Source organism: Epinephelus moara, chromosome 3 (assembly GCF_006386435.1).
Source record: "Epinephelus moara isolate mb chromosome 3, YSFRI_EMoa_1.0, whole genome shotgun sequence".
Lineage (NCBI taxonomy): Eukaryota > Metazoa > Chordata > Actinopteri > Perciformes > Serranidae > Epinephelus > Epinephelus moara.
This window is the reverse complement of record NC_065508.1, coordinates 15,859,901-15,887,529: the sequence shown is the minus strand read 5'-3', so window position 1 is coordinate 15,887,529 and position 27,629 is coordinate 15,859,901. Positions and strand designations below refer to the sequence as shown.

Sequence of the window (27,629 nt, the reverse complement as noted above, 5' to 3'; positions counted from 1 at the left end):
TTGAATAAATGTCTTTATTGCACATTCATGACTGGGAATCAAATTTTTGGTACAGCAATGCTTTGCCAAACTAACAGCATCAAACACAGTGCAACATGCCAGAAAAGGGCAAATAGAAACAATCAAAAAAAGTATAAAATGCCTTTTTTAGTCCTAAGAAATAAAATAATCCTCAACTTTATACACGATTGTACATCCCTTGATATATATATTTGCCTGCTCTGATAATTGCTTGATATATACATACATAACCTCCACCAAACACACAATGCAACAGTGATTCTGTCCCTGGAGTGCATTATTCACCCCAGTTTTGTTTACATACACACACACACACACACTCTTGGCTCAGTGTCAGAGTCCCTTTGTTAGTGCAGTCCGCCTACAGCCACGAGACCAAGCGCCAGTGAGACCAGCAGCGTCTTTATGGAGCCTTCAGTTCCTGACGCTGCAGCAAGGAAAACGAGGAAATGAGAGTGGAGGAGGAAGTAAGACAGGAGGGACATGATAAATAAACGATGACACAATTTACAGCAGGGGTGTCAAACACACGGTCCAATCCGGCCCTCTAGATGACTAGACTAAGAGGTGCCAGGTTTCAGGAGCAAGTTAAACAATGTGGTACATACTTCATGTAAAGCCCCGTTTCCACCAAACACTTTCAGTATGGTACCTTTGGAACCAAATGTAACCCTTCAGACATGGTACCTAGACCCTTGCGTTTCCACCGCAAACTGTACTCTCTCATGTGGGCGAGGTTGTTGTCACTCACTGCTCAAGCCAACATTTTCTGAACAAAATAAAACAGGCTGCAGTGAGAGTCTCTCTCCATGGGATATTTAAAAGTAGTGGGTTTGTGCATTTAGTCCTTCTCAGGCAATGCTTTGTTTTCTCCAAGTGAGGATTAGAATATACAGTTAACGTAACCTGGTCAAAATTAATATATATACAAACACTTGAAGATCCACTCATTACTAAAAGTGTATGTCATATAAAAACTAAAGTGATGGTCAAAGTTGTTACAATGAAATTTAAGGTGTGCTGATGAATTCACATCGTCAACTCATGCATTGAATAACATAACAAGTTAACGTTCCACCTTAAAAGTCGCCTTCAGTCGGCCCAGTCAATTAAGTTAGTTTTTATCTCAGACTGCAACTGCTGCAAGAGGCAGCAAAACATCATTTCATTGTATAGGTAAAGTCTACTAATAAAACTCTCCACGGTATGAACAGAGGTTACATGAGCCTCAAAACCAGCCACAACTCAGCCCTGAGCAGAGTGACCGTCCGCTACTGACCAATCTACCGACTGCAGTGTTCACAGCTCCACCTTTTAGTACCAGATCTGTGTGCTAGGTACCCCAACAGAGGGGGGACCAAAAATGGGGATGGTAAAGAATGGTTCCATTGGTACCATCCACACCTTTTCACAGTGGAAACAGGGAAAAAAACATAAGCCATCAGAACTGTACCGTACTGCTCGGTGGAAACGGGGCTTAAATTTCTGCTTCAGAAGCTTTTCCACCCTGACCAGAACACAGCCCTCTGATACAACAATGAATACTTACTGTGATCATGTTTAAAGATATTGAACATCGTGCAAATATTGTCAATCAGCAGCTTCAGTTATAAAGAATCTGTATCAATAAATGTGTGGATAAATGCACATGTAATGACAGTGAGAAGTCAACTGACTGAATGTGGAAAAACTGAGGTATACTGTTGAAATTGCACTTAATTTTCTTAAGATATCTCAGGCTGTTTGTCTGGTTTATAAGAGGATGATCGTCTACACAATGTGCCTGGATTTGATGGCACTCAGGTTATTGTGCAATGATTTAATTGGTGCGGCCCATCTGAGATCAAATTGGGCTGTATGTGGCCCATGAACTAAAATGAGTTTGACACCCTGATTGACAGGCTTCTGTACATTCAGTGTAACTACAAAATCTGTTAAATGCACAACCTCAGTCAAAACCTAACCTGCGTATCTCTGCTATATCCTTTAATTCATTTATTTAGTGATGCTTTCGGTGTTACAGCATTACCCAAAAAATCTCCTCACCTCACACGTACTGGCTTTGAAGCACTAACATCATCAATTTCCTGTGGAATTTCATGCTTATCAAAGTTTGTATCATCAACAATTTATCTTCTGCACTACATCCTACAACAGCGTCACAGCTCTGAAGGAATGCCTGACCCAATCCATGTTTTGTTTCTCCCTATAACCAATACTAACTAAGCAAATATAGATAACATTCAACAAAACCATTGCGTCATGGCAGAGATGAAAGTCCAACACCTACTGCCCCACTTTGACCTGAACTAGACAAGAGAAATGAATGGTATTCCATCAGTCGTCTGGAAGAGAGATTACAGTGTTTGTGCATGTTTTAGCCTATTTAGGACAAATCACATCACAGCTAACAATTTTACAAACAATGCTATCATGTATTGGAAATTTTGTTGTGCTATATTTTGTGTAGGCATCTATTGGTGTCTTTTAATTTCCATTTGGCTTGAAAATGTATTGGCACACTCTTGAAATATGCTTGAGATGTATACTTAATCTATTATGTGTTTAAGTTTAATGCTTTTCATACAATTAGTGTTGTAGTAGCAGTGTTGTAGTACTCGAGATCAGTCTTGGTCTCTAATCTGGTCTCGTGACTAGTTCTTGCTCTCGTCTTGGACTTGACCAAAGTTTTGTTCTGTCTTGTCTCGGTCTCAGACAAAGAGGAGTATGGATTTTATTTTAAGACCAGTCAAGACCGCACCTGCATAGATATCACTAAATTGCCTGTGCAAGAAAGGAGAGTTGATTACAGATGATTAAGTTGATTTCAGCCTCTTACTGTTTATTTGCGAAGAAAATCCCTCACATAAAATTCAATTGTCAAGACATTTCTCATGGTACACATACACTCATACAGTTCAGCAATAAAAGAGGTGAATTCAGAGGAAGCTTCATTTTTTTTCTGCAGGTGTTTTCATGGTAATGTGGATCTTTCAGTCCATTTAGAGGTTCAGATGTTCCACATTTTATCGTAAGTGTGTCATGCAGAGAGCGACTCACACTGGTCTGGTTTTGGTGTAACTCAGTCTTGCTTCACTGTGGTTTGGTCATGACTCTCCGTTTAGGTGGTCTAGACTACAACACTGCTTAAAGTCAAAACATTTGCTTAAAGATCTCAGTTAATTTGATTATTAAAGCCATTATGTGTAAAATTATATGTAATAATGCATCTTTATAAATTATTCTGATGATTTAAGTTTTAGATTAGGCAGGGTGCTGCATTACATCAAATTCATGCTGAACTGAACTGGCTTTGTAATGAATGAATAGATTTAATATTATGTAATCATGATGCAGTACTAAGATACTGTAGCACTTTTTGACCCAGGCCGTGCAGTGGGTCGATAATGTGCCTGCTGACTGATATTTGGGTGTAACCGAAATAATTTAACAGGAAGTTTTTAATTAGCTTTTTGTTGTTGGTCAATCTTTAACCATTTTGACTTTCTTTTGGTCTGGAGGGAAATCTCAAACATTGAATATGACTGAAAGTGGGGTTTATAACATCAGTTAAGACCTGTTTTCCAAGTTTGCAGAGCACTATCCTGAAACTGCAATCAATATGCAAATCAGTGGCTGAGTGACCAACAGTGACACTCTCAAAAATCAACACTGATATAGTCAGTGGTCGAATTGAGGGGGGATGAGGGGGGATGCCATCCCCTTTGTTAGAAAATTGACCAAAACGCATCCCCCTTGTTAATCTAGAATCTATGTGTGCAGGCACAGATGTAATTTGAAGGGGGGACACAGGGGACATGTCCCCCGAATTCCCGTATCTGTGCCTGCTGTCCCCCGCACTTTTTATAGCCGTTACAACCGTTCAATTCGTTTTTAACATGTGGTAACGTGTTTTTCCGAGCCGTCTTTAAAAACATGTGGTAACGTGTTTTTCCGAGCCGTCTTTAAACACACCAAGAGTAGGCGGCGCCAGGCGGCAGACGCACGCTGTCATGTTGTGATCAACCGCTCACAGACGAGAGGTGTGTCGCTGGGCAGAACCTCTGTGTTAACTATGTTCAGCAAAGCAGCCAGCAAGAAGCAAAAAACCTTGCACAGTTTCTTCCAAACAAACCATGTAAGTTGAGTAATGCTGTTGCATGTAGATAATGTTAGCTACTCCTTAATAAGAACTTGTGCTCACTATTGCTTTGCACATATTTTTTTAATCTTTATTGCCACAATATAAAGAGCAGGGTCAGGGAGGAGACAGTGGACCAGAGGCCAGCAAGGATGATCATGCAGGGTCTTCACAGGAGAGATTATAACTGGCTGAGAGAAAATATCTAGAGCACTGTGTATTTATGAATTTTGCTTTGCACATTTATTATCTATATTATTGCAATAGACAGAAGAGGGCCAGGGAGAAACCAGGCAGGTATCAGGACAGGGACCTGACAGCAGCACCAATTATCAGCCCAAGGCTTCACAGGTAAGGAGAAATTATAACTGGCTAAGGAAATGTCTATAGGATAAGAGTGACTCTAAGATTAATTTTCACAGCTATTTCAGAACTACTCTTATTTATAGTCTAAAATGTTTTTTGTCTGTACTGCATTAGCAATACCACTGCATTATTTGTGTTTTTAAAAGGCAGCAGGTATAGGTCATGCCATTTTTCTTTATCTTGATTTTGCACATCTGTGCTGTGTCATATTTGATTATGTGTGCACGCAAAAAAATCAAAGCTACATTACATCCCCCTTGTTAAAAATTAACAATTCGACCACTGGATATGGTAATTTGTGCTGTTACAGTGATCAATATTTCAGATTAAAGGTCTGTAATTCAACTTCGCTTTTAATCTGCCAGCCTGTAAAACCTTTCATTGGATCTATCGACAGCCATTAACTGATCGATTGATCTCACACTCTCAGCGATGCCACAAGTGGATGTGTCTGCCTTGATTTACTTTCTGACCCAGGCTGTTCACTGTCAGTTCATTTCAATATGTGTCAATAACTTGTGCATTACTTGGTAAAGGAAACAGATCTTACCATGTGAGGACTTTTCTGGAAAAGAAAGACAGCAAAAAAGCGAGATGTTAGTCAAATCCTCTTCAACAGATGTTTAGATTGGTGTACATACTGAATATGTCCTTGCACATTTACATAGCTAACTAAAACTAAATGAAACTAAAACATTTTAGCTTTCCCGAAAAATAATGTTGAAAACTAGCATTTAGATAATAGTTTTAATCTTTAGCAATTTGGTTACACAACAAATGTGAGGAGGTGTTGGTTCAACTGAGACTGAGATGTCTTCATGTCTGTGAGCCAACTTCCTTCACAAAGTGTGGCGTTTCTATTGCAATACCTATTCTGAACGTCTTACATCTTGCCCCTGACAAATACTTACCCATATTAACCCTTTGAAACCTCAGCAAATTGGCGTTATATCTTTTAAAAACATGGGAAGAAGGAAATGAGCAATGAAAGAAGAAATGAAGAGGTGAATTAGCAAGAAATTAGTAAGAAAGAAAATTAAAAACAAGAAAATTTGTTTGAATAAAAGAAGAAAAAAGGAAAAGGAAGAAAGTTAAAAACAAACAAACAAGGAAATTATATGGAAAGGGTGCTTAATAAATATAATAATTCTGTAACATAATTTAAAAATGTAACAATAATAATAATAATAATTTTTTAAAAAAATAAATAAATTTCCAAATCTTTTTAGTTTTTTGCAATTTGTGGGACATTTCTTACCAAGTTGCTGATTGCCTTTTTTTTTTTTTTCTTAAGAAAACACACACCAATTAGCTCAGGCTGCAAAAGGTGTCTGAAAGCGGCACAAGAAAAGTGATGTCGCTCCAGGTTTTAAAGGGTTAACTAATACTGAATCTAACAAAAATGAAACTAAAATTTACCATTTTTAACATAAACTGAACCTAAACTGAATTGAAAACAAGAATTAAATGCAAAAAAACAAAACAAAACAAAGAAAAACATAAAACCATATTAACTGTGGTGCACACACACCTTCAATGGTGAAAGTGGTCTCCATGCCGGCGTGTATGTGGTCAGTCACGTGACAGTGGAGCAACCAAGTCCCTGGATTGCCAGCAACCATCTCCACAGTCTGGAAAGTCCCGGGGAAGAGATCAAAGACATCCGCCCGGTGCACACGGTCCGTCTAACACACACACACACAAACACACACAGCACAAACATTACACGGAGGGAAACAGAGAAAAGGAAATGAGAAGTGAGTGAAGAAACCTTTTGTGTGTGCATGTAGAAGATTTCATTACAACGATGACAACACCTGACATCACAATTGCACTCACTGGTTTAATTCAAACCAGTTCTCCACTGTGTCAGTATGAAATGATGGGACATTTGTTAGACCTGTATTGTTTGTATAAAAATAATTTGCCTGCTAATTATGAATAATGAGAAGCTTGAGTTGTGGTGACGAGGGTTACCTTGTAGGTAAAAGTCTCAGCGTGGAAATGAACGGTGTGCATGTCCACTTCGTTGCCCATTCCCAGGAGATACCAGTCAACTTTCTGTCCTTGGACCATCACCAGTCCATGGAGGTTACCGTACAGCTCACCATTGATCCCTTCAATAGACACATTCACACCATCACACCATAGAATCAGACAGAGGCATACAGAGGCAGGAAAACCATAATTTATACTTCCTCTTGGGACAACATAAAAAAGGAGGACCATCATGTTCCGCTGATTCGACTGATGTTGGGTTTATGTGTTGAGCAACATACAGTTTGCATGTTTAGAGGCTGCATTTAAAGATGTACATTGTTTTATGTGAGCTTGCATGGTGGGTTTGACCAGTTTTTACTATGTGTTTCATGTATTTTATTATGTTTTAGTACATGTTTATGTTTGAGTCTGTGTTTGTTCTATGTCTCATTTGTCTCTAAGATGAATTTCCCCTTGTGAACAATAAAGTTAAAGGGACAGTTCACCCCCAAAATCAAAAATTGAGCAGCATGTTAGTTAAGGCAGGACACGATGTCAAGCTCAGCTCACATCCCAGCTGATCTCAAACAGCTCAATCAACTGATGGAGCAGCTGATTGATGGAAGGGAGTCAGCTGATAGATCACATGATTCCCTTCTATGCAACCAATTGGCAAATCTCATTCAGGGCGCTCTATTTAAACTGCTCTGGCCTGCCTACTGTTGCTGCTTCCTCTGCAAGCTGCTTTGCAACCCGCCTCCACCCCAGCTCCTCCTTTTTATGCTGTGTTTGACTTATCAATGTCATTTCTGTTTGTCATTGATGCTGCTCTGTTCAGTTCCTGGGGGTCTTTCCTGCTGCTTTCCATGTAGGCGCATGGAAGGGCAGGGAGGTTTGCTCTCTCTGCTTCAGGCTTTCCTCCTTTGCACATGGAAGGGCAGACAGGTGCGCTCTTTCTGCCTTAAGGCTTTTCACATAAGCGCATGGCTTTCCACACACCTATGTGGAAAGCCTAAGGTGGAAAGAGCACACCTTCTCCACTTTAGGCTTTCAGCGTAGGCCTAGGAAAGTCAGTGAGACCCCTGAACTGCCATCTTGTTCCATTAAATTGGAGTGAAGTTTATAAGTTTTAAGTTCTTTGGCTGATATCTCCAGCACTCAGCAACTCACATTAAAACAACATAGACTGATAAATAGCACTACAGGTACAAGGAAAAATATGTATTTTGGATTTGGGGGTGAACAAAAGTATCAATGGTTTTACGGTCAATTCTAAGCTGAATTTTGCTCATGTTTCTATCTTAATATTTTTCAGTTCCATCCTAATCCTTTTAATGCCAGGATGACCCCAGTTTTCTCACCATCAATAAATCTCAACTTCAGTTTGTTCGTGAATAAGACAGGCCTTTTGTGCCTCCCTCTCGTCTTATCTCGTACCATGCATCATGTTACTCTCCTCAAATTCTTCGTCAGGCATGAAGATATCAGGGTCGACGCCGAGGTATGTTCTGATGTTGTCGTCCAAGTACCAGGACTGGTTTTCATCATGCACCATAAATAGCAGAGCAAATTCCTTCTCCACGTCGCCCCTCTGTCTGTCAGGCCCCTCGCCGTGTTGCAGAGTCCCAGGCCTGCATATCACCAGAGGCCCCAGGAGACCACTGTACAGATCCTGAACACAAACAATTAAACGAACATTTTTTTTATTGCGACATTGTGATTTATGCGCTTCCTTGAGACCACAATTTATACAGGGAATGTGTACCTTAATGAAATCAACATTGGAGTAGTAGGCGTAAGAGATACAGTTAGGATCTGAGACCCCTGGACCAGAATCTTTAGGAACATCCCATGTCAGCTCCATTATGTGGCCTGGAGGCAAGAGACCGTAAAACAAAAATATCAATCCCACTGCTTCTGGGAAAAGGCCAGTGTTTTGTATCTCGTTACTTTTGTTAGTAAGTAACAATATACATTTTATTTTTTTCAGATTTGATTCTCACCAGGTTGGACAGGAATGTGAGAGCCGCTTGCCTTCACTCCATGCGCACCAATCGAGTATGGCCGGCTGGCTTTGTTCTTGAATGTGATCACGACCTGCTCTCCTACCTCTGCTTTGATTATTGGACCTACAGAGAAAAAGAAAACCTGTGTTGTCTTCTGTCTTTTCTCAGTAAAAAAAAAGGCATAAAGAGCAACTGAGCTTACCCATAATACCCAAGTGTTCTTCGTTCAGCTGCCGTTTCTTCTGGACTTTGAAGGCCTCGTCAGTGTATTCTCTGTACACCACCTTCTTATAGCGCGAGCCGATCTTGTTTTTCCCTTTCCCCACGAATACATTGCCTGGACTGGGAGACATGTACCAATTTGCTGCCATTAACAAACAGTAATAAGTAACGCCACTAATCACAGGCTCCAACACTGAAACACATCAGCCTACAATTATCTTACTCACACACCTGTTCTCTAATGTGGCGTGGTGTTTCTCCAGCTCCCAGTCTCTCTTAGGTGAGTAGTCCCACTCTATTTCTTCAGCACTAATAAAATACTGCACAGTCTTGATTGGCCCTCCTGTGCGTGATGGCTTCAGTTTGCGTTGCGGGCAGAGACGTACTTCGTACTGTTGCCTCATGCCACCTGAGTAGTGGTCTGTTACTCTGCAGCTCACCTCAAACACACCTGACAGGGGAATGAAAAGAGGTTAAGTATTTGGGCACATGACTGGATATGTTTGTGGCTTTACAATAGGTGCAGGCATTTGCAGGACAAACACACAAATCCCCTAAGCATTTGTACTGTCGCTCTCTGAACACACATCAGTGTGTTTTTGGGAGGGTTGCGCTTCTAATTTCTCATGACATCTAACTCTTGTTCCTGTTTGAATGCACACAGTGTAATCAAAATCAGTCTCATGTAATTTATTGTAATGATTTTTGGACTTGATGTTATTGACTCAGACTTGAAACAGAAAAGCAAATAAACAAAAATACATTGCGATTTTTCTTTCTTTTTTTTTTGCTTGGCTAGAAAATAAACCAGTGCCCTGCTTTTCTTCTGTGTGCTGACTTGTGGTTTTGCAGTTTGTTGCAAATTTCTGCATGTTGGGTAGGCATGAAACACGTAGACTGCATATTGTCACACCACTTTTGTGCTTTCAGAGAGTGTTTTGTGCTATCTGAGCAATTTTTAAGCCCCTGCTCCACTCATGTTTGAGCTTATCTGCCCAAAATGATGTATAAGCAGAGTTTAAATTTGTCTATTTATAGATTCCATATGTTTCAAGTGTAGTTGTAATTAATAAGTTTGGTGGATAAAAAAACTGACACAAATTATTATTCAGAGCAGATTATTTTTCTGTCTTAAAATATCTCTGGAGAGGATTTCAGATCATTACTTTAAAGGGACAGTTCACTCCAATTGATTTTCAAGCGCTTATCCAAAGCCGGGTTGCGCCCCAGCAACGCTTTCCAGCTCCTCCGTTCCCAGGCCAGACGAGATATGTACTTCGTCCAGCGTGTTCTGGGTCTGCCCCGGGGCCTCCTACCAGTGGGACGTGCCTGGACCACCTCTAACGGGAGGTGTCTAGGAGGCATCCTAATCAGATGCCTGAACCACCTCAACTGACCCCTTTCAACATGAAGGAGCAGCGGCTCTACTACAAACTCCCTCCAGATTTCCTTTAAGGCTTAGCCCAGCCACGCTTCATAGGAAATTCATTTTTGTATCCATGACCTCATTCTTTCAAAGGCAAAGCTTTTGATTTACTGGTCCGTCTATGTTCCAACCCTCACCTATGGTCATGAGCTATTGGCAATGACTGAAACAGCTTACCCAGAAATCAAAAATACATAGTTTCCTTTTATCTTCCAGTGTATCCTTAAACAATGGGTCGTATGATAGACTACAAAAATGCAAACACAGCGGTTCACATGATATCCTGCGAATAAGTGCCTATACCTAATGTTTTGTACTTAACATAAAGTTACATACTTAATGTAGGTTTAGGAAAAGAAACGCGATAACAACCAATCTTAAAATGAATCAAAGTGCCCTCAAAGTTCACATGGTTCCAAACACTGGTGTCCTGAGGGAAAGTCAGGTGTTTTGTGACCTATCCACCACCCCAGTCTGCCTCCTCACTGGACTGCTCAGGACCACTTCGTTCTTTACTCCTGGCAGAACATTGGTCACTTGATCGCAGCCTTAGAAAATACATGGGTTATGCACAAATACTGGCTCATGATTAGGGATATGTACCAACTGTGGTGCGTTACTTCTCGTGGGAAAAAAATATAAACAGTGCATGAGAACAGCTTGTATCTGTAGTGCTATTTATCACACTAGATTGTTTTGATACGAGTTTCCGAGTGTTGGAGATATCAGCATGCACTCAGCCTGTGGCGCTCAAGGCAACAAATCAAAAAAACTGTTGTGAGCAGTTTCATGTAGGAACGTGGAAATATGGTTGGCTGGTGTAGTTCTGTAAAAGGAAAATAGTTCCTACATGAAACTGCTCACAACAAGGTGTGTGGGTTATCTTGTGTAAGTGAGTCATGATTTCTGGAAAGAGACATTGCTGTTGTGTTTTACAAGTGTATTGTTTTGTTGGTTTGGGCACCACAAGCCGAGCTCCATCTAGATCCATTATATTGTAGAGAAGGCAGACATCTCTACGGCCGATATCTCCAACAGTTTACAACTCACACCAAAACAATCTAGATTGATAAACAGCACTACAGGTGAGAGGAAAAATATGTGTTATTTATTTTGGGGTGAACTGTCCCTTTAACATTTGGTATAGCTTACCACAAAATCTTTGTTGATCTTTGGACTTTAGGGAATCCATGCTTAATCTTTCATGGCATATTTATTGCACATGTACAATTTGTATTTGTGATTGAGGCTGTGATGGCAAAAGGCATTCAAATGTAGAATGGGAATTTAATGAGTCACTTAAATGTATCCAGTATACCAGTGGTTCCCAAATGGTCCAGCCACAGCGTCATGATTTCTCTTTAGTCATTAGTTCAAGGTCCACACCGTTTATTACATTCACAGTCATACTTGTGTCTGGCCATGCTGTCCAGCTTGTTTGCTGTCTCTGTCACGTAGCTGTCTGTTAGTCACTCACTCTACAGCAGGAAACAGCATCTATCTATCTATAAAGCTTTTCTTTTACATACCTAGACTCCATAGCATTAAAAAAACAGTAACTTTATGAAGTGGTATAGATTTGTAAATTACTGTGTAATGTTCCTTTCTCTGTGCTGGGAAATGAAGCCCTCAAACATATCTCAGGATACTATAATTAATACAAATCCTGCAGATAGTTTTGACCTTTCCCATTTGTACTGTAGTTACTGGTGTTTCCTGTTGTTAAGTGTTTTGATCAGTGTACGTGTCACAGGAAAAGATTTGCACAAGGTTATCTTAGCGTGTTGCTGTTCTGTCAAACAAAACATAAGTGCGGATGAACACTGACAATGTGTGCAAGGAAAGGGATGTGGTTTTGGAGTGGCAGCACAATGCATGTCTGTGACTGTATGTATGTGTATGTATATGACTAACCAGGGTTGTTTGGCTGCATAGCAGCTGTAGCAGTGGTGTGAGGGAACAGGCTGACAGTGTCTCGTGTCGTGCTCTGCTTCTTGAAGATGTTCCCTTCAAAATAAACACCATGGATGTCCACCTCTGTACCTAACCCAAAGGTGTACCACATGACTGTGTCCCCGGCACACATTTCCAGTCCATCAAGGTTCCCATACATGCGTCCGTTTACAGCTGAAAGGAAAGGGAAGATTTAAACAACAAAAAACAACAGACACAACAAAGAATATACTAAAGAAATGCCAGAAATGGAGCTCAAAAATCTGGTACTAATGGTGAGGTTCAGTATCAATCAGATAACATTTGAACTTTGCTCTCTTTGCTTAACACACTGGTTACCATGCATCAGGTTGCTCTCCTCAAATTCCTCATTGTCTGGATTTGTTTTGTTGTTGCCAAAAAGGTCAATATTGTCCTCCAAATACCAGCTCATGTTTTCATCCATGACGGAAAACAAGAGGAAGAACTCCCTATCAACGCCCCTCTGTAAAACAATGCACATACAGTAACAGTGAGGACCTTAGGGGCTACAGACTGCAGTTTCAGTTTCAGATAAAAAAGTACTACATTGCTTTAAATGTCAATGCCTGCCTACTGAAGATCTAACATTAAATTAAAAAACAAACATTTACTGCATGAAACTTCTTAAATGTGACTATTTCCTGCATTTCAGAGAGACAGTGTGTGTGTGTGTGTGTGTGTGTGAATGGATAATAAAGCAACACCTGGGCTCCGTTCTCCCCCAGCGTTCCCTTCTTGCACACGAGCAGAGGTCCCACCAATCCAGAGTTGGTGTCCTTAATAGGATCAGTGGCGGAGTAGTATAGGTAGGGGATACACGCAGAATCGGATGAAGATGGACCCTCTAGCACCTGCCAGGTGTAGGTAAAGTTCTTCCCTGGACCGACATGAGAGCCCGGCTTGTCGACACCTGCAGTGTTGCACACAAAGAATTAATGGTTTAGAAAAAGGCATTGCAGTCAAACTCTATGCCTATAAATGAAGCTGTTTTTGTTTTTTAATTTGAGGTATTTTGAAATTCAAAGTGATTATATTACAAGACAGTCCATACATGACTTAAATTTTTTAGTTGATGTGTTTAATTTAGTCTTTTTTTAAATGAGCAGATATTTATATCCTATCATGCTAAACCTTCTCAGCAGACAATTAGCATTTGAGCTTTGGATCAAATGATTAATAATTGATAATTACTGTATGATGACAACTGATTAATCCAGCCAACACCAGAGGCAGAGATAGGGATATGTTCTTCAGTCTGGAAGCAATAGTCATGCAACATCTATCCATCCATCCATTTTCCAACCGCTTATCCTCTTGAGGGTCACAGGGGGGCTGGAGCCTATCCCAGCTGACATTGGGAGAGAGGCAGGGTACACCCTGGACAGGTTGCCAGACTATCGCAGGGCTGACATGTAGAGACAACCATTCACCCTCACATTCACACCTACGGGCAACTTAGAGTCACCAATTAACCTGCATGTCTTTGGACTGTGGGAGGAAGCCAGAGTACCTGGAGAAAACCCACGCTGACACAGGGAGAAAATGCAAACTCTGCACAGAAGGGCTACCGCACCCGTGATTGAACCAGGAACCCTCTTGCTGTGAAGTGACAGTGCTAACCGCCCTAGCCATGCAACATGCATTTGTCAGTCTGAATTGTTGGCCCTCTGCTATTGAGGAAGTAAATCACAAGTTTCATTATGACAAAACATCACATCAATTCTTTGGACAATGATACAATATTTGATGATACCACAAATTCTGCCACAATACAATCTTGATTCGATTCAGTTCAGGGGCCTGCTATCAACATGACCTATATCAGTAAAAATCCTCATTGTCTTTTTCCTGGCTGCTTGCCATAGTCTGCCTGCCTACACATCATTGGCTATGGCTCAAGTTAATATAATACAGAAATCTACAGTTGTCAACAGTTGAGATTACCATGGATGAAGCGAAACCTATAATCAGAACAGTCACTCTTATGACTCTTATTGAGCTCACTTTTATACTGAATTAAAGGTATACTATGCAGGATTGTTGGTTACCATTCATAAGCACACTCCTTAGCCAAAGCCAAAGTAAAAGCCAACCGCAGATTCTTTCTCCTTTGGCATTTCACCTTGCTACATTTGCATTTTTTCAGCACTATGTCTCTCGGACGTTTGCTGCTTATGGTCTGGAACCTGGTCACTGCTTGATTAGAAAGTTCCAACCTTATCTGAGTGCTGTCGGGCTACACGCCTATAAACATCCCAAACACAGAAAATAAGAAAATACAGGCAGAGGGCAGAGTCTCTGCAGAAAAACACACCACGACACACTTCTAGTGGGTGATAAGTGATGATTGAGAGGGATTACCTCTGAATGAATCTGTCATTTTTTTAGGAAAATTCTGCATAGTTTATCTTTAAATAGTGAAAAAAAAAATCCCCATTTTTCTGGGGATCTCCTGGAACTCCATCCCTCTCCGGACCCCAAGCTGAGACCCACTGGTTTAATGAATCCTTGCCCCTTAATACCACTCAACTCACTCACAATATTAAAGCTATCATGACTACTGAAAATTTTTTGTGGCTGTGCAGCTCTGCAACTGGCCTCTTCCTCACCGTCCTCATAGCTGCTTCCCTGGAATCGTTTATCATAGTGCAGGCCGTGAGGCTGGATGCTGTAGTTTCTGTTAGCTTTGTTCAGGAATGTCACTCTGAGAGTGTCTCCTTCCTCTGCCCTCAGGACTGGACCTAGATAAATACAGAAGAACATTGTAACAAGACAAGGTGCTGAGAGAACTTGAGTATCAGACAGACATGATATCAGTGTACCGGTAAATAAGATACAAAAGAGCGAGATTTTTTTTTTTTGCCAAATCTGGAACTTAGAGGCCTTACCCAGGAATCCGAAATGAGGATCAGGTGTCAATTTCCTTTTGGTGAAGGTATTGTCTGTGTACTCTTGATATAGCACTTTCATGTAGTTACCTCCGATCCTTCCACCATCAGTGCCAAAAAACACCTCTGATGCACTATGAGAGCAGAAGAAGGGGTGGGGAGGGGGATACAAAGCATTAAATACTGTAAGTTGTTGGGGACACAGAGGGAGAGATGGGTTGCAATGAATATGTGGTGATAAAGCAGCTGTGTGTAATTTCTTACCACAGAAAAAGTTAACAGAGCAGAAATCTCTGCCAGTCAGGTCAGGGAACAATAACAGAGACACAATAACAACTGAGTCACTGCATCACTATCCACACAGTTTACTCTAGACACCACAGGAACGACCAGCTCACGTGTAATTAGTCTGACAGAGGCCACAGACAGGCAACTTTCTTCAGAGGTCTTGCCAAGCCTTAGATGAATAGCGATCATCTGCAGAATCAGTTAGCTCCTGGAATTATTTTACCAGGTTGTATTTGCCTATTTGTATTATAACAAAGTATGTGTAAATAAACAGTATTAAACTGCCTTCCATCTTACCAGCACTTTTTTTGCTCCTCTCTCAGCTCTTCACAGACACTCAAACTACAGATTGTAATTCCACATTTTCATATGCCCGCCACCACGGACACACAGAGTAAAGAAGTGGATCGAGAGAGAAATCTGTCCCTCTCTTTCTCAAACTCAAACCAAACTCAGACTGTAAAACGAGGCGGTGGTGATCAAATATAAATCAAGATTCTGTTACTGTATTGCCTATTTTCTCCACTAAAACATCTCTAGAAACATATTTGAGCTCACTGCTTAACTGTAATGGTGTGGCGCAGTGCATTCTGGTAGTTGTAGGTTTCGTTTTCTCAGGTCATGAAGCACCAATTTAAAAAGTATTTGCATCTTTCTACTGCATAGCCACATTTGATGGAAAGACCATCTTTCCAGCAGTGACATTAACATACATTTTCAATTCGTTACAAGAAAATGCATATTTTAGGATCCTACCAAGTATTGAAACATGACAACAGTATAGTCTACAACAATGGTTCTCGATTGGTGTGCCAAGGGATTTCGAGATAACCACACATTAGCCTATCATTTCAATATTCAACTGGGCCTTTACAAAAAGTTATGAATGAATTTTTGATTGACTGTATCAGTATGTCGTGTGCACCCATTAATAAAGAGGCAAGCTCGAGCTAAAAAAAAACTGTAATTTAATTTAATTTAATTTCAAAAACTGTCACAGGGAACCTATTTGTCACAGTTTGCGCGTAGGAATCATTAGTGTGTGACACATCAAAAGCCCTGATTGGCAGCCAGTGTGAGGGGTGATAACATTTAAAAGGAGAAAGCCATGAGTGGGACAATGGATCGCTTTATTGTACGGAGCAAATTACAACAAAGCACCAGCGAAAATAACCTACAACTGAAGAAGAAGAGAAAAAAACTGTCAGCAGACAGTATCACAAAACTACCTGTCTTATTTTTTACAAATTTTTATGGCCTTATGTTGTGATAAGAGCGATAACACATGTTATAGAAACTGTTGTCAGCAGATATAAATACAGGTGTGCCCTGAGATCTTGGCTTGTCCTTTAGTGTGCCTTGGGCACAAAAAGTGCTATGACACAGTGGAGGTTTGGAAACAACTATCTGCAGTTCAAATTATGTAATCAAAAGCAGTTCATGTTTCAACAACTGTGACCATATTAGGCATTAAAACAAGCTAAATAGACATAATAACCTACATAGCTGGGAAAAAGCTGGCATGCAAGCACGTGGGCTTGTTGTTACCATTGATTCAGTTGGATGCAGCAGTATGTCAAGCCTAATTTGATTAAGTGTCTGCCCACCTGTTGACTTCAGTGAGGGACACATTTTTAATCAGATCCCTTCCTGAAGGACCGTAGCTCCACCGGATAATCTCTGCTGCCAGGTAGTAATTCCTCACAACACCCCCCATCACTGTGGAATCGGCCTCACTTCCACATGACTTCACTTCATAGAAGGCTTGCATCCCAGCTGGAACAGATAAAGAGAAACAGACACAAACATTACAAACATTAAAAACTTCAGGAGCCTAAGGAAATTTGAATGGCAGCAAACAACCTGACAAGTCTAAAGGGTCAGCTTTAATAGTCTGTAAAATAATAAATATTCCAGGGTGCAGTTAACACTTTAAACTTCCTTATCTTTTCCACACAAAACCTGTAAAACTACCAAAGGTGTGATTTAGTAAATATACTGCTTTTATGTATGTTCCTAAGAATGCCACAGAGATACAAATAGGCTTTTATAGAAGGCCTGGTAGGACACAAAGGAAAGGAATTTCTCAAGTGTAAGTATGATTAATAACATGTTGAGCAAGTATGTCTCATTCAGTTCTTCAGTAAGTTCAATGGACTTTGGACAGTCTTAAAATGCAAGTCCTGGCACGTTTAGAGTAGAACTACAAGCTCTGCTGCTAAAAGACTGATAACATCACACTATGACATAATAACAGTGGTGTACCTCACAAAAAATGCATTCTTTAGTCTCAAAGCAGAGAGGTCAAATTTCACACAGAGGTTAAAGGTCAGGTGCCCTACCCTGCAAGTGGTCATTGACCTGGCAGGTCAGCAACCACTTTCCCGTTGCTTTCGGGACCATCTCAGCTGTGGCAAACGTGGCTGGGAACAGACTGAGGACGTCAGTGCGGTGGCCACGGTCCAGCAGTGTATTACCGTGGAAAAAGGCAGAATGAATGTCCACCTCATTACCCATGCCAAACAAGTGCCAGGCAACTGCACGGTGCTGGCATAACTCGATTCCGGGCAGGTTACCAAACATGTAGCCATTTATAGCTGTCACACAGAGAAAATACAGAGGTTAGAGGAAAGGACAAAGTGAACAACCTTCACCTTTAGAGGGACAGTTCACCCCAGAATCACAAGTACATATTTTTATCTTACCTGCAGTGCTATTTTGGTGTGAGCTGCTTGGTATTGGAGATATTGACCATAGAGCTGTCTGCCTACAGGATGTTGTAATGTTGCAACTGCAACAATTAACGCAACTTCAGCCAATCCCCATTAATTCTGCACAATTTGTTCAATCACTGCAACTGTACCGCAAATTTGACAACTTAAAAGGGGTAAAATCTCATTTCACTGAAGAGCTGCATGCAGCGTATTGATTCGCTCAGGCCATCTTTCTCTTTTTGTTTACTATGAGATTACCATTGTGACACTGGAGCTCTGCGCCTGGGACAGAGTCACACACTGTGACAGGGCTAAGTGTTAGCATCACACAGCTAACTTTACCAACGGTTACTGACAAGTTTAACGACAGAGTCGGGTCATTTTGGTTTCATTTTGGTGTTGGTACGAGAATAAAGTCTCAGTGCGGAGCTTCTGCCCAAGCAACAAAATATGAAGAGTAGGGATGACATCACATTGTACGGTGTTAGTTGCTAACCAGGGAGAGAGAGCAGGAGGCTCAGAGGAATGCTTATAATAATAAGCTCTGACTCTGACAGCATCGCAACTAATTTGGGAAAACTGCCTGTAAACACTGCAACATATGACAATTCTTTTAGTAAAGCTGCCATGAAATTAGGCATTCAAGACTGCAACAATCACAAAAACAGCCTGCAAAATCCTAGACACTAGACTAGCACTCGGCTTGTGGAGCTCAAAGTACCACAGGGAAAAAAAATAAATAAAAAATTGAAATCGAAAAACTAAACATCAACGTCTCTTTCCAGAAATCATGACCCGGTTACTCAAGATAATTCAATGACCTTGATGTGAACAGTTTAATTGAGGAACTATTTTCTATCTACTAAACTACATCCCGCCAACCATATCACTGCGCAGACCGAAGTGTGCATTTACTGTTAGCTTGACACCACTGAGCGAGCTAACAGCTTTTAAAACTGCTCACAACAAGGTCTGTGGATTATCTTGGGTAACCAACTGACTCCTGTAAAGAGACATTGCTGGTGAGTTTTGCAAATGTTTTATTTTGGCACTTTAAGCACCACAAGCCGAGTGCCATCTAGTTCCACTATACTGACAAAAAGGCAGACATCTCTACGGGTGATATCTTCAACACTCCGCAACTCACACCAGAGCAATCTAGATTGATAAATAGCACTACAGGTAAGAGGAAAAATATCTATGTTTTATTTTGCAGTAAACTGTCTCTTTAAGCCTTCTTTCATACACTTTAAGGAATTGGTCAGTTAATGTGAAGAGTAACTCACATAACATTGGAAATTAAAGAACGTAGGGGCAACAGGAAGCAGGGGAGGTGGGAAAGGACGAAAACTAAGATGAGTATTGTTAGACTTTCTGAAAAACTTAATTTAACAATTAATCTTCTTGTTGTCAGCCAACTTAATGTGTGTACAATCGTTTTAATATCAAAAAATCTGAGAAATTTCTCTCTCACCGTGCATCAGGTTTGACTCCTCAAAGTCTGGGTCTTCTCGGTCGACCCCAGCTGGATCAGAGCAGCTCTGAATATTGTCCTCCAAGTACCAACTCAGGTTTTCATCCACTACGTTGAACATCAGGAAGACATCCTGGTCCACATCATTTCGGGCTGACTCTACCACAGACTCTAGATCATTAGTCTCCTTCAAGATTCCTGCACTCACAGAGAAAGATGAGACATAGAGGCACACGCAGGATGGGGGTTAAATGTTTAACACAGTTATGCAGTCGTGCATAGATAAAGGAACATTTAATCTTTGCTTTCCCACCATGTCAGCATTCATTAAATATGATAGACCGGAAAGTGGTGTGACTTTCACACATTTCCCACCATATTTGTTTTTTCTTATGCAGCTGTTGGCAGTTTTTCATTGTAGTCATTAAGGGCTTAAGGCTAAGGGAGTGTTGGTGTGTTTTACTTTTTAAGCATGGGAGCAAAGAAGCCCTTTGTGATTGTAACTATGATTAAAGGAGATGAAGATTTGATTTGGCATACACATAACGTGTACAGAGAGGGAACCTAACAGCCAATATACAGACACACCATGAGAAACATGTCCTCTCATGTATTATCAGCATCTTCGCACCTTTCTTGCAGGTGAGCAAAGCCCCTATGAGTCCTGAGGCGATTTCCTTGGGGGCATCCAAGTGGGAGTGGTAGACCCAGGTCAGGCAGTTGGCATCGTCATCTGTGGGGGCAAATTCTGGTCTGACCTCCCAGCGGTAGGTGTAGCTGCCTCCCGGAGGAACAGAGTCGTCCTTCTTCAGCTTGTCTGATGTCCCATCTGGATAGAGCGCCCCTGGTAGACAAATACAAGATGTTTACACTGAGATCACTCTGTTTCCTCTGAAGTCTAGAGAGCAGTTGAGCCTGTGTGCTTTCACTTTCTGTCAGCAGAAAACTATTACATGGTCTTAACAAGCACAAGCCTTTGCCTTAACAGTTTGAAACTGCAGAACAATGATGTCGAATTTCATATGAAATCAATTATTCATTAACAGCAAGTATGTTTAATAAGCACATTCTTCAACGGAGGTTTTCCCCAAAACAAGGTCAGATCCATTTCCTTCATGGGTCTTATCTCTGTTAAGCTTTCAGCCTCCACGTCTGTACAGTAAGTGATCTTTAAACAGATAAATGACCTCAGTCTTAGTGATAGATGTCACGGGTATTCTGACCTCTGTACTACTCTGTACTCATCACATGACATATTTGAATGCAGATTTCACCAAATTTTATGTCTCCATGTTTTGACCCCACTCTCCTTTCTCTTTCTCTTTCTCCTCGATCTTTCTATCTTTCCATCTCTCTGCCTTCCTGCCCAGTTTGCTGTTTATAAAAGCTAGTTGGTCATGCAACAGGAATGTTCTGATGCATAGACAGAATAGTGTAAATTCATCCGTAACACAGGATATCAACCACCTTAATCTGTTTTAAGAGGGGAAACAAAATTTTAGTTTCAGTTTCAGTTCCCATAAGGCTCTGGAAATTCCAAAGGCAGGATGCAACTCCCCACATGAGGGGGAGGGGGGTTGTTGCACAATATAGAGCTGCAAAGCTCCTTCCTTCCTTTGGAAATGAATCTTCCATAGTAGTCCATCTCAGTTGCTGAAATTGTGCTGCGTCACTTCTTAGTTCCTCACACAGGCCAAACTGAACTCTTTTAGTCTGCATCACATTTGCTAGCCCTTCTGTCTTTTCAGCCTGTCAGTGTCTTGTTGTCAGAGAGAGTCTGGCAGTGAAGCAGAGGAGCTGCTTGCCAAACTTTCAGACTAGCACTACAAAAAGCCACAGCTTTCGGGTAAAACATCAGATAGAAAAAAATACATCCATTTGACTGAATAATGTATCTGAATGTAGAGACAATGCTGATGTTAAATCAATGAACCTGTGCATTTAAATTGTTCAGCTATTCATAAGAAATGCCAAACTTTTTTGCGATATATTATTTAAAAAACATATTTTCAGATGTATTTGCTGATTTTCCCATTGCCTTAATAAAACACTTAAAATAATGTTAGCAGAACAGTGTCCCTTGTTGAATGAATCAGCACCTTTGTAGGAGTCTTCAGACATCTGTATCTACATCGCTATCATTTCTGTAACCTAATATGTTGTTTGTGTAACACATATGTGCACAAACTGCATTTTATCTATAGGTACCTTGTAGCACTCAAGGACACCTTACTTGACACAATTTTGAAAAAAAAAGCAGCAATGTATTAGATCATAAAATCAAACAATTCTGTAACTTACAATAAAAGTTAATAAAATGACTAGACAAAAATCCTAATTATAAATATAAGGTGTAAAATCACCATCATCAAGTCATCAGTGCAGGTCACCATATCAGACCGAATATGCCACTTTGAAAAGGTGTGTTTTCGGTCGGGATTTGAAAGTGGATAGGGAGGCAATATTGCGAATGTCGTTGGGGAGAGAGTTCCAGAGGCGGGGGGGCAGAACGGTTGAAGCTCTAGAACCAATGGTAGTCAAGTGGGCAGATGTTGATGTGTGTTGGATTGTAGAAGAGGATCTAAGAGTACGTCAGAGTGTGTAGATATGAAGGATTTCAGACAGGTACGAAGGGGCTTGATTATGAAGGGCCTTAAAGGTGACACACAGAATCTTGAAATCAATGTGATATTTAACAAGAAGCCAGTGAAGCTGCTGGAGAACAGGAGTGATATGATCTGTGGAGGGGATTCTGGTAATGATACAGGCGGCTGAATGCTGGACCAACTGGAGTTTATAAAGACACTTGAGAGGGAGACCAAAGAGGACAGAATTGCAATAATCAATATGGGTGTAACCAAAGAATGAACGAGGATAGCAGAGCTCTGAGGTGTAAGTGATGGGTGAAGATGATTAATATTTTGTAGATTAAAGTATGCAGACCGAGTAACATTATTGATGTGGGCCTCAAAGGCAAGTGTACTGTCCAGGATGACACCCAGACTCTTGCCTGAGGGGATGGACAGACTTTGGAGTTGTCAATGGTTTAACCAAGGTGGATTTAGTACCCACAAGGAGAACCTCGGTTTGATCAGTGTTAAGTTTGAAGAAGTTGCATGAAAGCCAAGATTTAATATCCCCTAAGCAGTCAGAAAGGGAATTGGGGGGAAGAGCGGAAGTAGGCAGAAGTGGATAGATAGAGCTGGGTGTCATCAGCGTAGCAGTGGAACTGAATGCCAAATTTTCCTAAGATATGGCCAAGAGGTAGAAGGTAGATAATAAATAAAAGGGGACCTAGGACAGAGCCCTGAGGAGCACCACTAGTAACTGGAAAAGAGTTGGATGATTGTGATTCCAATGGTAGCTAGTCTCTCTCGAAGAGTGTTATGTGAAATGGTATCAAAGGGTGCACTTAGATGAAACAAAATAAGAATAGTTAAAAGCCCAGGGTCAGTTGCCATTAAGGGATCATTAGTGACGTTTACCAAGACTGTCTCAATACTGTGAAAGGAGTGAAAACCAGACTAAGTGGTAAATGGTGAGTGTGGACCTGAGCTGCAACTGATCTTTCAAGTATTCTAGAAAGGAATGTTAAATTTGAAATTGGTCTGAAATTGTTCAGGTTGTTAGGATTTGCAGTAGGTTTCTTTAGCACTGGAGTTATAGCAGCAGTTTTGAGAGGTGTGGGTAAGGGAGGTATGCATGATGGGTATTATTTTGTATTAGCAGGTGTTACTTTTGTCTAAGGGATATATAATTGATGTTGCAGGTCTGACTCTGTGTGAATACAGTATGTTGTCTCTCCGTGCATACATATGTATTATGCAGCACTATACCTTCTGCATTCTTCTCATAAAAAACTCCATGAGGATGCATAGAGTAGTTCCTGGTTGCAAAGTTCTTCAGATGGACCACAATGACATCATCAACCTCAGCTCGCAGTATGGGCCCGAGGAAGCCCAACCAGGCAGGATGGGGGACCTGGCGGCTGTACGTAGCATCTGTGTACTGTCGGAACATGGCCTTCTTATAAACGCTGCCAATACGGTGGGGTCCTCTTTCCAGGAAGACAGATGCATGCCTGAGATACAATGGGAGACAGGGAAGTGTGTAAATAAAGGGATTAAGTAAGAGGAGGAAGAAGGAGTAGGTCAAGGTCAAGTTATTGTCAAATCATACAGTAAAGGATTGCACAATTGCTGGCAGTTTAATCTCCTTATGGTGTTGCATGCATATTTCTGAATAAGTGTGATAAAATATAAGTGATATAAAAGAAATCACTGCAACAGAATGAAGATACTTGTAGTCTATAAATACAGGTGGGAGAAACACAACGTTCATTATATGCAAATGTCATGTCACCACCTTGACAACAAGGCAACTGCCTAATTATTGCCGAGACACATAATGTATGACTGTAACCAACTATACAACTGTATGTAATTACTCTAAAACACAAAGGAAATATTACCACTAAAAAGTTTTGCTAAAAAGGAGCAAAATGCAAATATGGCAAAAAAGTGTGATTTCACAAAATGATTTATCTTTGAGATTATTTAACTTCATTGCCAGTAACAGACTAAATTTCACTATAAAACATACATGAACTAGGTGATGAATCCTTTAGCTGGAGATGCAATGCTGCAGAACAAATTGCCTCTGGCTGCAACTCTCTAACAATTAGACTTGTCATTACTGTGATTACATGTTTCACCGGGCTAATAACGTGTTACCGGAGCTGTGGCGGACGCAGTTTTGCTTCTGTATATCCAACCCACAACCAAAGCAACAGGGAGGATGAAAAGCATTACGGCTACTTGATTCACAAATGGGTCGTACTGATAAGCTTGCTGACAGTCTGATAAAGGGGGTTTCACTGAGCATACAGGCCTATTTTCTATGATTATGTAGGCGTGCCTATTTCAGTAGCGATGAGATTTGAGATAATCATCTCTATGTTGCAGTCTCTGTTCATTTGTTACTGAAATGTCATGCAATGCCACTGTATAGTAAAAGACAACATCTTGGTTTTCCATTGGCTGATGTTACTAATTTTTCATGAAGGGCTACATTTGAGAGCCACCAACTGGATGATGTATCATTAGTAGAAGTTATCTGGTGATATCTGGAGAAGATAAGAATTATTGTTCAGTGTCAATTGCTTGGTTTGAGTACAACCAATATATATGGCATCACTTACTGACTGTTGAGTAAGTTGGCTGATAGAGTAAGTCAGGACATTCCAGCGTTGTGCAATAGAGCAACAGTGGTGGTATGCTTCGAAGTCATTAAGCTGTCTTAAATAAAGAGATCAAATCAGGTACCTGTCAGGTATCTGGCCCTCTTAGATGGAGAGATCCAGTCAGGTGCCATTTATTTGTAGGCTTTACTATCCATCTAAAACTCAACTGCAAAAACACAATAAACTGTCACAAGTGGAAAGTGTTCAAAAACTCCACGCTCAAATATCCTCATCAAATCCTTTTTCATTTTCACTTTGTTGTTGACGTACAGCAACTTTTAATCTAAAACTTGAGTTAAAAGCCTCGTCCTAATTAAACACCCAGTCACTTCTACTAGCCCGGTGTGGCTACACATTTTGACAAATAAAAGCTTGTCTCAGTTAGACGCCTGGTCTGGTTGCCAAGCATTTCATTTTTTAAGAAGTTCTTTGAATGTATAAAACAGGTATTTGGCTACCCATGGGAGCAAACATTAGATAGCTGCTTAGATCGCACATACAGATATACATGTTTAAACTTTTGTCAATACGGAGATTCTACACATTGTTAGCTCAGTTAGATTCTCAACAATTCAACTGTTAAGTTCATTTTCCTGAAACCATGAGCACAAGAGAAGACTGAAATTCATTCAGATTTACTGGTATGGCGGAAAACAAGTGGTGACTCCCTTCCTCTTAAGTGGTCATCCATTCCCTGTAAGTTATAAACATTCCTTTAGTCCGTAAGAATCAAAGGAAACAAAAGTTTTTTTCATGAAAATGAATCCAAGTTGTGAGTATTGTTTTAACAGGATAAAGTGTTGTTGTGTCATTTTGTGTATTGTGTCGTTTTCCTCCAGTGCTATAAAAAGATAACACTTTCTCTGATGCTCTGTCTGTCAGAGCGAGATTAAACCAATGATTTGAAAGTGATATGTTATTCGAAGCCTAATTTTTACACAAGTAATATTCATACTGGTTTAAATAACAATTTCATTGTATTTTCTGATCTTTGCTGAGCAACAAATTTATGAGAAAGCAATTAAAGGCCTGTCCCATATAGACACCTGTCCCTAATATAAGCCTGTTGACTTCAGTGATTTAAGCAAATAAAAGCCCAGGCTACTAATTGAAGTTTTACAGTATATAATATCACTGTATTGTTGGTGTGGTGCAGATTACTCTCTCTCCCTTATATGAGAGGTAGCTGTCTGTATTTCCTGACTTGATTTCAGTCAGTGTAACACACAGCAAAGGAAGTCTTCAGTCTCTGTAATAAGTCATTCACTGTTAGTCATGCAAGTACTGTCATCTTTCCTGTTCATCTGCCAAACAGACACACATCACTACTTTCAGAGGTCTAGACACGTATGTCACACCCTGACGAGATGACATACTGAAGCACTTTTGCCCTAAAACTTTTTTTTTAGTTTGAGGATCTTTATTTATTATAATCACTTTACATCTGTTAGTAATCTCGTATGTGTGAATTTTAGTGATCATATATGATGACATTACTTTGATTGCGATCACTAATCTCTAAATAACTTGACAGCATCACAACTCACTCATCATTTTCGACGTTTTGGCCGTTAATCAGGTTTTTTCCACTTGGTGCGTAATCCCACGAGTCCTCAATGATCCCCACATAGTAAACTCGCTCCCTGCTGCGCTTGCCGTCCGCACCGGGGCAGAGAAGAAACAGCAAACAACTCGCCAACAGCCCCAAAGTCCGTGTCATGTTCAGTTGATCGCTCCGTTTGATGCAGGGCTGCGTTTGTAGCGGATTTTGGTTCAAGAGGAACAAACGGAAACCTCTGCTGACTCTCCCATGCGGGCGCGCACTAACAGTGTGCTGTTGGGGCTGCAGCACTTATGAAACTGCAAGGGAAAACAGTTGGTCTATTCAGCCAGAGAGCGACCACGGTGTTACCGCCTCCTGCGGAGGTATCAGAGTACATGGATAATAACCACTCAATGTTCTCGCGTTAATTATTATAAAATGTCATTGAAACTGCCTTCTGGGAAATTAAGATAATTGATCCACTTATGCCAAAATGCAGACTCAAGCACAGTGGGTCGCCTGAATTGACTGTCACCTTTCCAGAGGTGATGAGTGTGCAGGATAGTCAGCTGCTGTCTGTGACTTTCACATTATGAACATCTAATTGTTTAGTTTTAAATCATAAATCAACAACTTGGCAGCACAAGTCACCCTGAAGAAGTTGGCTAATAAGTTGTTTACAAGGCCTGTGAGCCCATTAATAAGATCAACTTGGGTTTCCAGGTTGTCAAAACTCTCTCTGGCTGGTGTTTATCATCTTGTTAATGGAGTTATAAATGCTGATAATCCATGAATTAATACTATTTGTAAATTTTATTCTTATATAAGTGCGTCAAGTGAAGTTAATACATGGATTTTGGTACAGATTGTTCACTTTTTGGCAGAGTACAAGTATCCTGCTGGGGGATAAAGCAGCTGCCAGTGGACAAAGATGTTCATGTGACTTATACCTGATCCATAAATCATTATCAAATGATTTATTAACCATGCATAAAGTCACTTGCAGTTTACAAACTCTTTTAGTGGTGTTCTTGTTTGACCAAGATAGCCAAATTTGAGTCATCACATCCTGCTACTGCACATTCAACACATACATCCCTGCATCTTTGAAGCTTTGTGTCTTGCTTAGCCATCAAAGGGATGGGGCTGACACCTGCTGGCCAACTCTGAGCAGTACAACTGTAGAGACCAATAGGTGAACTGATGGTTCTGCCTTTACAAAGTAAATGCTGGTCACATTAGTGATATACAGACAGCATAACCACACTCTGATTGCTTTGGTCTTTGTTCCCGTCATTTGGGTAGGTGAGTGTGACCCTTTAGCTTGCACAGATCTCTGAGTAG

At 40.6% G+C, this 27,629-nt stretch overlaps 1 protein-coding gene across 1 annotated transcript; it reads right to left on the bottom strand.

Moving 5' to 3' along the window:
* hephl1b (hephaestin-like 1b) lies at nucleotides 1-26,602 on the bottom strand. The gene is made up of 20 exons (XM_050040177.1): nucleotides 26,290-26,602; nucleotides 23,337-23,581; nucleotides 20,132-20,344; nucleotides 19,501-19,698; nucleotides 17,655-17,909; nucleotides 16,920-17,088; nucleotides 15,025-15,158; nucleotides 14,746-14,877; nucleotides 12,841-13,046; nucleotides 12,455-12,599; nucleotides 12,077-12,289; nucleotides 8,968-9,187; nucleotides 8,717-8,856; nucleotides 8,512-8,637; nucleotides 8,274-8,380; nucleotides 7,946-8,180; nucleotides 6,506-6,645; nucleotides 6,060-6,213; nucleotides 5,079-5,093; nucleotides 1-448 (listed from the first exon to the last, which is right to left on the bottom strand). Exons 1-20 carry the CDS (start codon nucleotides 26,460-26,462, stop codon nucleotides 369-371), a joined length of 3,300 nt encoding a protein of 1,099 aa, XP_049896134.1. The 5' UTR covers nucleotides 26,463-26,602; the 3' UTR covers nucleotides 1-368.
* Nucleotides 26,603-27,629: the final 1,027 nt, after the last annotated feature.